This window comes from Macaca nemestrina, chromosome 9 (genome assembly GCF_043159975.1).
Source record: "Macaca nemestrina isolate mMacNem1 chromosome 9, mMacNem.hap1, whole genome shotgun sequence".
Classification (NCBI taxonomy): Eukaryota; Metazoa; Chordata; class Mammalia; order Primates; family Cercopithecidae; genus Macaca; species Macaca nemestrina.
In genome coordinates this window covers 54,257,301-54,273,581 of record NC_092133.1, presented here as the reverse complement: position 1 = coordinate 54,273,581, position 16,281 = coordinate 54,257,301, and the positions used below count along the sequence as shown (strand labels likewise).

General features: G+C 40.1%; 1 protein-coding gene and 1 pseudogene across 3 annotated transcripts in view; both read left to right on the top strand.

Moving 5' to 3' along the window:
* The window catches only part of LOC105466231 (inositol polyphosphate multikinase), a 79,308-nt gene that overhangs the window by 46,378 nt on the left and 16,649 nt on the right, over positions 1-16,281 (top strand). For 2 of the 3 annotated variants that reach the window (XM_071069560.1, XM_071069559.1), the window contains exon 4: positions 3,468-3,640. In XM_071069560.1, coding sequence (XP_070925661.1) covers positions 3,468-3,640 — 173 coding nt within the window. The remainder of the gene's footprint in view (positions 1-3,467; positions 3,641-16,281) is intronic. The other variant, XM_071069561.1, reaches the window with a different exon arrangement.
* On the top strand, positions 6,749-15,835 carry LOC139356234 (translationally-controlled tumor protein-like; annotated as a pseudogene).

Genomic DNA, 16,281 nt, shown 5'->3' with positions numbered 1-16,281 from the left:
AACAATACTTAGTCTTACTCTATGTGAGATAGTCTCATATATTCTCTTTTCTCTTTCATTTAGGAAACTTTTGGTTACAACCTATTAAGTTGAATTCATAATCCAATGATGGGTTGTGACCTAGAAATGGAAAAATACTGCTCCACTCTACACCCAGAGGGGCCTAGCTGAAAAGGTGTCCTTTGTTAATCCAGAATTTGATATTGCTTTGTAAGTGAGGCTCCCTGTAGTAAAATGTCTTTGGTCATTTAAGTAATTGAGTCTCAGGATTGACCTACCTTGAATTAAGCTCTATTCTAGGGAAAGAATTTGCTAATAGCATTTTTCAGGGTGAATTAATATTCAGATTTATTTCTATTAATGACAGCCTGTAAAAAATCAGTAAAAATCTCAATGCTCAGATCATACCCTATTTTTCTATTTACCTTTTTCAAAAACACTTGCAGTAAGTGGTGAAATACATGGTATCGCATTCTTTTGTAAGAATTCTGCATCTCTAAAGCAGGTTTTGATGTTTATTTTTTAACTCAGAGGGAAAGGTAGAAATGAGAATCTCAAGTTCTTATTTTCGCTTAAAAAAATGTAAGATTAGAGAACAGAAAGAAAACACCAAACCAGTCTTCAATAGGCTTAACTTACAGTTTTATTTCTGAAGGCTAATAAATAATTTAGCAGTTACTTGGTAATTCCAACCATATGAAACATAATAAGGACCTGAAAGTAAAGTAAAGAAAAACACGTTTGGATAGTGTAACTAAATATCAAATAAAACCCATGGCATTCATCCCTATTTACTGAAGGGGTGCCTCAATTTATTATAGCGTGAGGAAGGCCACATCTGAAGTTTCACTAGACAATAGGAATGGGAAGGGCAAACACTCATTCATTCAGCAAACATTTATTGTATTTCCACTATATATAGAGTTTGCATTTGTATTTTACTCCTTTCAAAGAGAAAAAGGAAGAGATAGGGGATTTTATTTCAGATTTGCAAAGCCTTTACTCTAGGTTCTGTTATCTTTATCTTATCATAAAAAGTTTGTTGTTTGTTTTTAATCGCTATCAAGTTGACAGGTAGAAGATACTAACCCTACAGTGAGATATAGATGCTATGACAGTTAGCTATGTTCTCTCACTATCTTTATACTCCCATATACAACTTTACCCCAGTAAGATTTCTGGAGCCCCTTGAGTCTAAATTAATGATAATAAATTTGTGAATGCCAAGGATCTACTGTACTATGTATTACTATCTAATTAGTTTTATTCTGATATTTGAAATTCAAGTCTTTTTACTGAAATTATCACGCAGCCCTAGAGAGGGGCTGGATCTGTTTTCTTCCTTTTTGCATAAGGTAGTTGGAAATGGGAGGAGAAAATCTGAAGGTAACTGTTCTGTGCTGCTCTCTTCTCTCATACCATCCGTGGTTATCTTTTAGACACAGAAGCTTGGGTGTGTTCCAACTCCTTGATCAGGATATTTCCACTTGTCCCATTAGTTTTCACAGACAGCAGTTTCATGTCTCTGTCAAGATCTTTTGTTTTATCTTATCCTGAAGGTGTCTGTCTAGGAGAACCTTTCTTTCAAGTGTGGAGGGCTCCTTGGGTGTGTCAGTGCTCCTCCCTTGGACTGCAATAACTTTTTTGTTATATTTGGGCTTAACTTCACTTAGTTCTACAGAGTTATAACCCTGCTCTCATCTTCTTTGACTAAAGCATAAAAAGTATATCTTATCCTTTGAAGGAGAAGATTTATGCCTTTTAAATCTGAGAGGCTTAAAACTTTTCAAGCCTTAACTGGGTTCTCACTTTTGTTTGAGCACAAACTTCTTTATTGTAATTCAGTAACTATGCTAGTCTTGGTGGGATGGGGATAATGAAAGGACATCAGAGAGTAAGGCTTCTCTTACCCCGGTACTCTTTTATTTATTTCAGAAAAAATACACACCTTCTCTAATCTTATTTGTCACGTTGGTTGAAAGTAATCTTTTCTGCCTTTGAGTAGAAATACTTCTTATTGCATTCCTAACTAAAAAATGAGTCATGATCTCATTCAGAACTTTGAGACAATTCTTTTTTTTTTTTTTTTGAAATGGAGTTTTGCTCTTGTTGCCCAGGCTGGAGTGCAATGGCACGATCTCGGCTCACCACAACCTCTGCCTCCCATGTTCAAGCCATTTTCCTGCCTCAGCCTCCCAAGTAGCTGGGATTACAGGCGCCTGCCACCATGCCTGGCTAATTTTGTATCTTTAGAAGAGATAGGGTTTCTCCATGTTGGTCAGGCTGGTCTCGAACTCTCACCCTCAGGTGATCCACCTGCCTCGGCCTCCTAAAGTTCTGTGATTACAGGCATGAGGTACCTTGCTCAGCCGAGACGATTCTTTAACGCAGGAAAGGAGGGAAGAATTTCTTTCCTTACTGTTTCCCTCAGGGGACCTGGACCCTTGCTTTCAAACTAAAACTATAAGCAGGTCAGCCGTGTATGATAACTGGGGCTTTTATAATACTATATTTGAATCTCTATTTAATTTTTTTGTGGAAAGATGTATGTAGGATGCCAGCAAGATATACAGAGCAACTTTTGGGAAATGCCTGTGTTCTAAAAAAAAAAAAAAAAAAAAAAACAGTGGTGACTCACACCTGTAACCTCAGCAGTTTGGGAGGCCGAGACAGGCAGATCACTTGAGGCCAGAAGTTGGAGACCAGGCTGGCCAACATGGCGAAACACCATCTCTACTAAAAATATAAAAATTAGCCAGGCGGTGGTACATGCCTGTCATCCCAGTTATTTGACAGCCTGAGGCACCCAAGAATTGCTTGATCCCGGGAAGCAGAGGTTACACTGAGCTAAGATTGGCCACTGCATTCTAGCCCAGGCAACAAAGCAAGACCCTATCTCAATAAAATGAAAAGCAAGATACTTGTTTTTCCTTTGAAACTAGTAAGACTAAAATGTATATTTGACAATGATCATCATTTGGATTGGTTTACCCTTTCTTAATCTGTACTTCTGTTGTATTGCTCTGTGGGAAGGATTTATTCCGATTACTAATTTTAAACTAATAAATTTTTAAAAATTATTAAAGTACTAAGAGATCTGCTGAAACATATGGCTTAAATTGTATTCACAAGGGGAATGCATTCTGGAAAAACTTTTGAAATGATCCCATTGCCTTTTTAATATTGTTGGAAACCTTGTATCTGCTGTCTTTTGCTAATGGTTGAATTTATTTAATTCACCTCCTGCAGGAGTTTCTCTGTGATGTTTATACTTGTTATAAATTTGTTGTTTAGGTTTATTTTTGTTTTGTTTTGTTTTTTTAGGTAGAGTAAGAATAATTATTGACTCTACATTTATTTTAACTTTTTTCTCTGTTTTAAGATTTTCTCATTTTGTTTTTCCCTGGCAAGTACTTGAGTAGTAATATGTTTGCCTATTACTAATTAATATTTTTCTTTAATAACAGATTTATACCTAAAACTGGAAGATGTGACCCATAAATTTAATAAGCCCTGTATAATGGATGTAAAGATAGGGCAAAAAAGCTATGATCCTTTTGCCTCATCTGAGAAGATTCAGCAACAGGTCAGCAAGTACCCATTAATGGAAGAGATTGGGTTCTTGGTGCTTGGCATGAGGGTAAGAGTGCTTATTAGTGTAATATGCACATTTCTCTGTACTTGTTCTTCCCTTGAAAATTATGGATGTCATTGTAGTACTAATATATCAGAAAATAATGTATTCTGGAATTGAGTTGTCTGTAACTCCCCAATGTGAAAAGCGAGGGCAAGGCTTTTTAAATTTTTTGTTTGTTTGTTCACTGATATATGATCAGTTTCTCTGGTTCAGGAACATAGTAGGGTGATTAATAAATAAATGGATAGTGGCTGAATCTCAAGACTATAATTCTGGTAATTTTGTTTTAAAGAAGTCTTAAATTTAGGTGCAAGCAAATATTAAATGTAAACGTGATATTGTTTATGATTGTCACATGAGAAAAGTGCTAAATTTATATATTCAGTCATTTTTCTGCATTTTTGAAATAGAAAATAAATTAAAATTTTGGTAATTGTGTGGCTGGGCACAGTGGCTCACACCTATAATCCTAGCACTTTGGGAGGCCAAGATGGTTGGATTACTTGAGCTCAGGAGTTTGAGACCAGCCTGGGCAACATGGTAAACCCCATCTCTACAAAAATGCAAAAACCGGCTGGTTGAGAGGTAGCATGTGCCTATAGTCTGAGCTACTCGAGAGGCTGAGGTGGGAGGATCACTTGAGCCCAGGAGGTCAAGGCTGAAGTGAGCCGTGATCATGCCACTGCACTCCAGCTTGGGTGACAAAGTGAGATCCTGTCTCAGAAAAACAAACAACGCCCCCCCCCCCCAAAAAAAAAACACAAATAGGTCATTGTTTCAGACTTTTTGGGTTAAAATAGTTGTTTTATTTTCTCACAATTCTGTGAATTTGCAATTTGAGCTAGTCTCAAGTGTGCAGTTCTTTTGCTGATCTCATCTAGGGTTCCTTCTGCAGTCATCTGATGGTTCAACTGGGTATAGATGGTCTAAAATGACTCTGTCTCATTTATTTGGTTTGTATATAAAACCAGAGAAATTGTTCTTGTGTCAGGAAGTTGGTACTGTTGGCTGGGACTTTTTCTTTGTGGTATTATCTGTCAGAAGGCTAGCTTGGGCTTTTTTATTTTGAAGTACCACATTCCAAGAAAGTGATAGCAGGAGCTATAAGGGTTCTTAAACTCTAGGTTAGAAAGTTATTTGCTGTCACTTCTATGAAATTCTGTAGGGCAAAATCTAGCCCAGATTTGTAGGGTGAGGAAACAGACTCCACCTCTGACGGTAGGAAAAGCAAAGTCACAGCATGAATAGCAATGTGCACAGGGTGAGGAGAATTGTTGAGGCCATTTTGAAAAAAAGAAGTAATGTGGTATAAAGTCCTCTGAACAAATGCTGCATTTTCTAGATGTGTGAAGGTAAAATTTGTGGATATACCAAGTACTTGTTTACCTATATGTAAGCATGATGGGTAGTTCTGAAATTCCTGTAAAATGATATATGGATCTTCCTTTTTGAGTTTTAAACAGAAGAGCTAATAGGAAGCATTATGGATAAATTGTCATTGTGATGGTAGTAGCAAAATTGAATTTGATATTTGGGTTGTGTATAAAACCAGAGAAATTGTTCAAGCAGTTATTTCATTTTAGAAAACTATAATTAAATATGAGTGTATAGAAAAAGAAAAAACGGTAATGGAATGAAGTTAAAACAAACAAGAAATAAACATCCCACAGGAATCTGACTGGGCAACTATTTAAGCCTCCACTGTTTTCAGATCTCTCACCCTCCCTCTTTCCTTCTGACTTTTAGCGGATGACTGCTTTCTGCTTCAGAAAAAATAAAAATCATCAGACAGGATTTCCCGTAATTTCCTGCTAACACATGCACATGCCATACCTGCAGTTGCTTTTATTCCCTCATTGTTCTTTCCTGTCACATTGAAGAATTTTCTGTCCTCCTATCTAAGGACTGCTCCTTTGTATACCCTCTGAATCTCATTCCTTCTTACGTCTTCAAGAACCTTATACTATTGATTTTCTCTTATCTTTCTTATATTTTCAACTTCTGCCTCTCTCTACTGGCTTTTATCGTTTTGCTTTAAATATCTTCAAATCACTGTCAAGTTTTTTAAAAAACAAAACATCAAAACCCCACCTTTAACCTGCTTTGCTTTCCAACCGCAGATTTAGCTTGTCTTCGCTTTACAACCAAACTCATTTCTATTTCCCTGTTTCCCATTCAGTATTCAGCTCATTCTAATCTGGCTTCTGCCCCATCATGCTAATGGATTAGCTCTTCATTAAGCACCACCATGCCACTAATTCCAAATGGCATTTTTCATTACCTTAACTTTACTTTGAAAAGTAGCTTTCAATGCCAACCACGTCCTCCTTGAAACATTATTCTTTGAATCTGACACCCACCCCTCTCCTGGTTTTTGCCTAAGGCCACTTTGTAGTAGTCCTCTTTGCCAGCCCATTTCTATTTATTCTCTCCTTTTTTTTTTTTTTTTTTTTGAGATGGAGTCTGACTCTGTCGCCCAGGCTGGAGTGCAGTGGCGCATCTCCGCTTACTGCAAGCTCCGCCTCCCGGGTTCACGCCATTCTCCTACCTCAGCCTCCCGAGTAGCTGGGACTATAGTCGCCCGCCACCACGCCCAGCTAATTTCTTGTATTTTTTTTAGTAGAGACGGGGTTTCACCATGTTAGCCAGGATGGTCTCAATCTCCTGACCTCGTGATCCGCCCACCTTGGCTTCCCAAAGTGCTGGGATTACAGGCGTGAGCCACCGTGCCTGGCCTCTATTTATTCTTTAAATGCTGAGGTATTCCTCTTGGTTCCATTTTAATGTCTACCTTTCTTTTCTATTTCTTCCTAAGCAGGGCTCTCTATTCTCATTAGTTCAGTATTAGTTACACAGATAATTCATGAATGTTTATCAGCAGGCTCTGCTTTTTCGTTAATCTCCTGATACGTACATCTAACAACTTACTGAACACCTTACTTAAATATTTTAAGTGCTTAAAGACGTCTTGAACTCAATACGTAAAAAACTGACATAGCTTTTTCCATGGTTCCCCATTCCTGGAGCGCTCTGGCTCCACCACCCTGGCCCAGAGCTCCTGGCTCCTGCTAAGCTAGCACCGCTGTCCTCTGTCTCCCTTCAGCTGCCATCATGATTGTTTACCAGCATCTCATCAGCTGTGATGAGATAGGTGTTCTTCCACATTTACGAGATTGCAGATGGGCTGTGCCTGGTGGTGGAGGGCAAGATGGTCAGTAAGACAGAGGGTAACATTGATGACTTCCTCATTGGTGAAAATGCCTCTGCTGAAGGTCCAGAGGGTGAAGGTACCAAAACCACAGTTATCACTGTTGTTGTTGCTGTCACAAACTATCACTTGCAAGAAACCAGCTTCACTAAAAACACCTGCAAGAACTACATCAAAGATTACATGATAACAATCAAAGGCAAACTTGAAGAACAGAGACCAGAAAGAGTAAAACCTTTTGCGACAGAGGCTGCACATCCTTGCTAATTGCAAAAACTACTAGTTCTTTATTTGTGAAAACATGAATCCAGATGGTATGGTTGCTCTATTGAACTATCATGAGGATAGTGTGACTGCATAAATGATTTTCTTTAAGGGTGGTTCAGAAATGGAAAAATGTTAAAAGCATTTGGCAATTACTTTGTATCTATCACTTATCATCGTAACTGGCTACTGCTTGTCATCCATACAACACCAGGACTTAAGACAAATGGGACTGATGTCATCTTGAGCTCTTCATTTATTTTGACTGTGGATGCGTGGAGTGGATGCATTGTTTTTAAGAAAAACGTGCCATGTAGGTTGTCTAAAAATAAAGTGCATTTAAACTCATTTGAGAGAATACCTTTTATTTTAATACATATTTAAACTAAATCCATCTTGTAACGTTCCTGGAGAAGCTAGAGCCTGGCAGTAAGCTGCTACTAGAAAGAATAAGACTGTCATTAGATAACTTTTATGGCAGAAACTACTTCTGGAACTGAAATATAAAAAATAAGAAGCAAAAATTTTAATTCTGAGTTGCAGTAAAAGGGAGAGACCATGCTCATAGCAGTGCCAACATCTGAAGTGGAGCCTTACAGATTTTATCACCTACAATGGAAGTAGTTGACTCTGGAAGAGATTACTAAGAGAATAAAAAGATTCTAATTTAGTTGGGGGAAAAAACCCCACAACACTGACACACATTATCCCTCTTGCAAACCAACCACCACAGCAATGAAAACAAGTATCTGTGTGTGTGTGTGTGTGTGTGTGTGTGTGTGTGTGTGTGTGTGTGAGAAATGTCACTCAGGCTGGAGTGCAGTGGCAAGATCATGGCTCTCTGCAGCCTCAACCCCTGGGTTCAAGGGATCCTCCTGCCTCAGCCTCCTTCTGAGTAGCTGGGACTACAGGCATGTGCCACTACACTTGGCTGACTTTTTTTTTTTTTTTTTAAGTGTAGATGAGGTTTTACTGTGTTGCCCAGGCTGGTCTTGAACTCCTGGGCTCAAGTGATCCTGGGCAATCCCAAGCAGTGCTGGGATTGCAAGCATGAGCCACTGTGCTCAACCTAAAAACAAATCTCTATTATTCCCTGTCTCAGTAAATGGCATCACCATATATCCAGTGTTACACAGTAGATACCAGGTAGTCAGTTGGGCGTGGTGGCTCATGCCTGTAATCCCAGCACTTTGCAAGGCCGAGGCAGGTGGATCACCTGAGGTCAGGAGTTCAAGAGCAGCCTGGCCAACATGCCAAAACCCTGTCTCTAATAAAAAATATTAAAATTAGCTGAACATGGTGGCACACGCCTGTAGTCCCAGCTACTCGAGAGACTGAGGCAGGAGAATTGCTTGAACCCAGAAGTGGAGGTTGTGGTGAGCTGAGATTGTACCACTGCACTCCAGCCTGGGTGACAGAGCAAGACTGTCTCATAAAAAAAAAAAAAAAAAAAAAAAAAAAAAAAAAGGCCGGGCGCGGTGGCTCAAGCCTGTAATCCCAGCACTTTGGGAGGCCGAGACGGGCAGATCACAAGGTCAGGAGATCGAGACCATCCTGGCTAACCAGGTGAAACCCCGTCTCTACTAAAAAAACAAAATACAAAAATCTAGCCAGGTGAGGTGGCGGGTGCCTGTATTCCTAGCTACTCGGGAGGCTGAGGCAGGAGAATGGCGTAAACCCGGGAGGCGGAGCTTGCGGTGAGCTGAGATCCGGCCACTGCACTCCAGCCTGGACGACAGAGCGAGAATCCGTCTCAAAAAAAAAAAAAAAAAAAAAAAAGAAAGAAAGAAACCGGGTAATCACTGTTACCTGTCAGCCATCCATCAATCCTACTGATCTTGATTCCTGAACTTCTCAAGTTCCATTATCACTGTTATCCCTCTCCAGACTCTAGTCTCTCAAGTTCAGTTTTGTTATTTTATAATCCTTTCTCTAAACATTGTAGAATGTATATCTAATCATGATATTCCCTATTCAAAAACTCTTCTGTCAGATGGTAGGAGGATGGTGGATGGCAGGCAGGGCTAATGCGCATCTTCCACGTGGATGGACAGAACAGTGTGTGGAGATTCACAAAGTGAACTGTCGTTCTGAAAACCACCACAGGAAAGTACCAGGAAAACCAAATGAATTCACAGATCTTTTGAAAGGATCCCTGCAAACTCTGTGAGTCAGGTGAAAAACTGTGAGTTCCCAAAGTTTGAAGGGGGAAAACCTGCCTCTGAACACATACCCCCTGGGTGAATCCGAGAATCCAGATCACAGTAGAAGGATTTAACCTTACCTAGAGGTGGAATGGATTTAGGGAGCCACGTAAAATGTAAAAGTATAAGCAACAGCAGGAACAACCTTGTAGGTACTCCCAGTCTCCAGCGCAAGCCCAGGGAAGTCATTCCCTGACTATATCTCACATGAGATCTCAGGGAAGGCAGCCAGCAGAATTAGGGAGTAGTCATTGGGTGAAAGGAAGCTTGCAGCTGAATTTCTGGGCAATTTCAAGTGGGCACGAACTTCCTTGAGCAGAATCCAGGGGCAAATAGGAACTGCTGCAGATAGGAGCACAGGAGCCACCACCATTGTTGGTAGACAAGGAGGGGTGTGGCCTCAAAGCCATGATTGTTTTCTCAGTGGGGAAGCTTATGGCCCAGGGCAGGTCTATGTTTCACATGCAGGCTGCCTGGATCTAAACTTGGAGCTGTTAACATGCACTGCGGGAGCAACACCGGCCTCGCCAACTGCATGGAAGCTGGGTGAGGCCTTTTGCTACTGGCTATTCCCCACTTCTCTGGCAAACTGGATAGCACGACAGAGACAGCAATATGTCCCTCTGGAATATAACCCCATTGGCCTGAGAGAACCACCCCCCATCCCCGACAGTGGCTGCAGCAAGCCCCACCCAAGGAGAGTCTGAGCTCAGATCTGCCTAACCCTACCCCCACCTGATGGTTTTTCTCTACCTGCCCTGATAAGACATAAACTCTTGGGAGCTTTATGGCAATGCCCATCATGTGAGAAACCAGAATACTTCCCGCTTGCCAACTTAGGGCAAGCTTAAATCCTACTGCCAATACTGCAAGTATTGCAATATTCTCTTGAAAGTGCTACCTCCTGGCTGGAGGCCGACAAACTCAGGCCATTACAGCAACTCATGACGGAATAACTCTGCTCCCAGGAAGGAGAAAACAAGCGCCAAAGGTACTGCCTCCAACACCCTGGCTAACCAGTGGTCCTCAGTCTTTCCATGTGACAACTTCACTGCTAGCATAACCAGCATTCGAGAAAGCCAGCACACTAAACCTACCTACACTGAGGGAGTCTCACAGAGTCGACATCACTCCCCTGCCACCTCCACAAGAGCAGGTGCTGTTATCCATGACTGGGAGACCTGAAGACTGATTGCATCACAGGCAAACATTCCCCAGCACAAACCGGAGCCTGGTAGCCCTGCTGAGTGGCTAGACCCAGAAGAACAATAACAATCACTACCGTCTGGCTCTCAGGAAGCCCCATCACTAGGGGAATGGGGAGAGCACCACGTCAAAGGATCACCCTGTGGGACAAAAGAATCTGAACAGCAGGCCTTGAGTTCCAGATCTTTTCACTGGTGGGTAGTTTCTCACAGCAGAGACACAATTGCAGTGCTAGGCATAGCTGGGAAAGTCTGCACATACACTGCAACAGGCAGGCAGCCACTGTGATCATGAAGGACCTTGGAGAAAATGTCCTTGTTCTCCCCGGCACTCCACTGTAGATATAGCTGGGACATCCCCCACAGCAATGCAGCATGGAGGCACCTACAGACAGCCCTCCTGGAATAATCCAGGGTGAGTGCAACCTGACAGGAGGAGCCATCCCCCCGATTCAGGCCTGCACGAGAGGCACAGTCACAATCATTCCCTGTTTGGAATACCAACATTCCTATAGATGAAAAGAGGTGCTTGTCTAATCTGAATAGCTGAAACACTAGTATAGGAATGAGGCTGCGAGGTAAATAGTTTTCCTGCTGACTTGGCAGGGGAGCTGTGGTAGTTTCCACTCTTCACTCTGATAAGTCCTCAGCACATCTAATTGAGAGCTGCCCCAGCTACCCTCATCAAGGCTGGGACCTTGGCCCACCATTGGGTATTACATCTACTCACCTGCCTTAGCCACACCTGGTGCCTACCCAGGGATACCTCCTCTATGGGCCTGAAACTGGAATCATCAACTTAGGAAATAAAACACCAGGAAAAAATTAAATAAATGAAGCATGCACCACGAGAGAACAAGATAAGCTTCAAGAGATCCCTGCCATTCCAACTCTATAGGAGACAGTGAACTCACTCACCCACCAATAATATAACTACTATAGCCAGCATTGGGGAAAGCCAGCACACAAAGACTCTCTATAACTAAGGAAATCATACAGAGTCTTTACCCCTACAAGTACCAAGAATCAGTTTAGACTAAAATAAAAATTAAAGCCTAATCCTTAAGAGAGAGAGAGAAAAAAAGTAAATAAATAAAAAAAAAGTCCAATCAAAAATGTATTCAAGAACAATTCGAAGAAGCAGTCTACCCAAATGAGAAGGAATTAGAAAAGTAATTCTGGTAATATGACGAAAACAGGGCTCTATAACACCCCCAAAGATCACAGTAGCTCCCTAGCAATGGTTCCAAACCTAGAAGAAATCTCTGAATTGCCATATAAATAATTCTGAAGGCTGATTATTAAGCTACTCAAGGAGATACCAGAGAAAGGTGAAAAGCAACTTAAATTTAAAAAACAGAGCCAGGTGTGGTGGCTCATGCCTGTAATCCCAGCACTTTGGGAGGCTAAGGCGGGCGGATCACGAGGTCAGGAGATTGAGACCATCCTGGCTAACACGATGAAACCCCATCTCTACTAAAAATACAAAAAATTAGCTGCATGTGGTGGCGGGCGCCTGTAGTCCCAGCTACGTGGGAGGCTGAGGCAGGAGAATGGCATGAACCCAGGAGGCAGAGCTTGCAGTAAGCCAAGATCACACCACTGCACTCCAGCCTGGCTGACAAAGCAAAACTCCATCTCAAAAAAAAAAAAAAAAAAAAAAAGAACAAAACCTCCAAGAAATTTGGGTTTATGTTAAATGGCCAAACCTAAGAATAATTGGTCTTCCTAAAGAAGAGAAATCTAAAAGTTTGGAAAACTTATCTGAGGAAATAATTGAGGAAAACTTCTCTGGCCTTGCTAGAGATCTAGACATCAATTACAGGAAGCTCAAAGAAGTCCTAGGAAATTCATTGCAAAAAGATCATCACAATCCTAAATATATATGCACCTAACACTGGAGCTCCTAAATTCATAAAGTAATTACTGCTAGACCTAAGAAATGATATAACACACAGTAATAGTGGGGCACTTCAGTACTCCACTGACAGCACTCGACAGGTTATCAAGACAGAAAGTCAACAAAGAAACAATGGACTTAAAGTATACCCTAGAACAAATGGACTTTAACAGATATTTACAGAACATTCTACCTAACAACTGCAGAATAAACATTCAAAACATCCTCCAAGATAGACCATATGATAGGCCACAAAACAAGTCTCAATAAATTTAAGAAAATCAAAATCATAACAAGTATCTTCTGAGACCACAGTGGAATAAAATTGGAAATTAACTCCAAAAGAAACCTCAAAGCCATACAAATACATGGAAATTAAAGAATCTGCCCTTGAATTATTTTTGTGAATGATTTTTGTGTAAACAATGAAATCAAGATGGAAGTGTAAAAATTCTTTAATCTGAACGATAATAGCGACACAACTTATCAAAACCTCTGGGATACAGCAAAAGCAGTGCCAAGAGTAAAGTTCATAGCATTAAATGCCTACATCAAAAAGTCTGAAAGAGCACAAATAGACAATCTAATGTCACATCTCAAGGAACTAGGGAACCAGAACAAACCAAAGCCAAACCCAGCAGAATAAAAGAAATAACAAAGATCAGAGCAGAACTAAATGAAATTGAAACAACAAAAAATAATGCAAAATATAAATGAAACAAAAAGCTGGTTCTTTGAAAAGATCAACAAAATCGATAGACCATTAGCTAGATTAACCAAGAAGAGAGAAGATCCAAATAAGCTGAATTAGAAGCAAAACTGGTGACATTACAACTGATACCGCAGAAATACAAGAGATCATTCAAGGCTACTATGAACACCTTCATGTGCACAAACTAGAAAATCTAGAGGAGATGAATAAATTCCTGGAAATGTACAACTCACCTAGTAAATCAGGAAAAAATAGAAACTCCGAACAGACCAGTAACAAGTAGCGAGATTGAAACAGTAATAAAGAAATTACCAAGAAAAAAAGTCCAAGACCTGATGGATTCACAGCTGAGTTCTACCAGATATTCAAAGAAGAATTGGTACCAATCTTACTGAAATTCCATAAGATAAAGAGGGAATCCTCGCTAAATCATTCTGTGAAGCCAATATTTCCCTAATACCAAAACCAGCAAAGGACATAACAAAGAAAGAAAACTACGGACCAATATCCCTGATGAACATAGATGCAAAAATCCTCAACAAAATACTAGCTAACCAAATCCAACAGCATAGCAAAAACATAATACACCATGATCAAGTGGATTTCATACCAGGGATGCAGGGATGGTTTAACATACACAAGTCTATAAATGTGATATATCACATAAACAGAATTAAAAATCATATAATCATCTCAATAGATGCAGAAAATCATTTGACAGAATCTTGCATGCCTTTATGATAAAAACCCTGAGCAAAATTGGCATCGGAGGGACATACTTCAAAATCATAAAAGCTGTCTATGACAGACCCACAGCCATCATCATACTGAATAAGGAAAAGTTGAAAGCATTTCCCCTGAGTACTGGGACAAGACAAGGATGCCCACTTTCACCACTTCTGTTTAACATAGTACTGGAGGTCCTTGCCAGAGCAGTCAGACAAGAGAAAGAAATAAAGGGCATCCAGATCAGTAAAGAGGAAATCAAACTGTCACTGTTCACCAGTGACATGATTGAATACCTAGAAAATCCTAGAGACTTATCCAGAAAGTTCCTAGATCTGAGAAATGAATTCAGTAAAGTTTCAGGATACAAAATCTGTGTACACAAACTGCTATACACCAACAACTACCAAGCTGAGAATCAAATCAAGAACTTAAATCTCTTTTGCAACAGCCACAAAATAAAAAATAAAAGTACTTAGGAATATACTTAACCAAGGAGGTGAAAGATTTCTACAAGGAAAACTACAACACACTGCTGAAAGAAATCATAGATAACACAAAGAAATTGAAACACATCCCATGCTCATGAATGAGTAGAGTCAATATTGTGAAAACGACCATACTGCCAAAAACAAACATACTGCCAAAAGATTCAATGCAATGCTCATCAAAATACCATCATCATTCTTCTCAGAACTACAAAAAGAAAAAAGAAAAAGAAAAGCTAAAATTTATATGGAACCAAAAAAGAGTCCATATAGCCAAAGAAATACTAAACAAAAAGAACAAATCTCTAGGCATCACATTACCCGACTACAAACTACACTGCAAGGGTATAGTTACCAAAACAGCATGGTACTGGTATAAAAATAGGCACATAGACCAGTGGAACAGAATAGAGAATCCAGAAATAAAGCCAAATACTTACAATCAACTGATCTTCAACAAAGCATGCAAAAACAAATTGGGTAAAGGACACCCTGTCTAACAAATGGTTCTGGCATAATTGGCAAGTCACATGTAGAAGAATGAAACTGAATCCTCATCTCTCACTTTATACAAAAATCTATTCAAGATGGATCAAAGACTTAAATCTAATACCTGAAACTATAAAAATTCTAGATGATAACATTGGAAATACTCTTCTACAATTGGCTTAGGCAAGGAATTTATGACCAAGAATCCAAAAGCAAATGCAACAAAAACAAAAATAAATAAATGGGACCTAATTAAAAGCTTCTGCACAGCAAAATAAATAATCAGCAGAGTAAACAGACAACCCACAGATTTGGAGAAAATGTTTGCAAACTGTGCATCTGACAAAGGACTACTATCTAGAATCTACAAGGAATTCAAAGAAATCTGCAAGCGAGAAGCAAATAATCCCTTCAAAAAGTGAGCAAAGGGCATAGACAATTCTGAAAAGAAGATATACAAATGGCCAACACACATATGAACAAATGCTCAACATCACTAATTGAGAAATGCAAATTAAAACTGCAAGGGAATACCACCTTACTCCTGTAGGAATGGCAATAACTAAAAAATCAAAAAATAACAGATGTTGGCATGGATGTGTTGAAAAGGGAAAACTTTTATACTGCTGGTGGGAATGTAAACTAATATAACCACTATGGAAAACAGTATGGAGATCCCTTAAAGAACTAAAAGTAGGCCGGGCGCGGTGGCTCATGCCTGTAATCCCAGCACTTTGGGAGGCCGGGGTGGGTGGATCACGAGGTCAGGAGATCGAGACCGTCCTGGCTAACACGGTGAAACCCCGTCTCTACTAAAAATACAAAAAATTAGCCAAGCATGGTGGCGGGTACCTGTAGTCCCAGCTACTCAGGAGGCTGAGGCAGGAGAATGGCGTGAACCCAAGAGACAGAGCTTGCAGTGAGCCAACATTGCGCCACTGCACTTCAGCCTGGGCGAGAGCGAGACTCCGTCTCAAAAAAAAAAAAAAAAAAAAAAAAGAACTAAAAGTAGAACTCATTCGACCTAGCAATCCCACTACTGGGTATCTACCCAAAGAAAAAGAAGTTGTTATATGAAAAAGACACTTGCATACGCATGTTTATAGTGGTAGAATTCACAGTTGCAAAAATATGGAACCCATCTAAATGCCCGTCAACCAATGAATGGATAAAGAAATATACACGATGGAATATTACTCAGCCATAAAAAGGAATGAAATAATGGCATTTGCAGCAACTTGAATGGAGTTGGAGACAATTATTCTAAGTGAACTCAAGAATGGAAAACCAAATACTGTATGCTTGCACAAGTGGGAGCTAAGCTTTGAGGATGCAAAAGCATAAGAATGAGATTAATGGACTTTGGGAACTTGAGGAAGGGTAGGACGCGGGTGAGGGATAAGACCACACATTCAGTAAAATGTACACTGCTTGGGTGACAGGTGCAC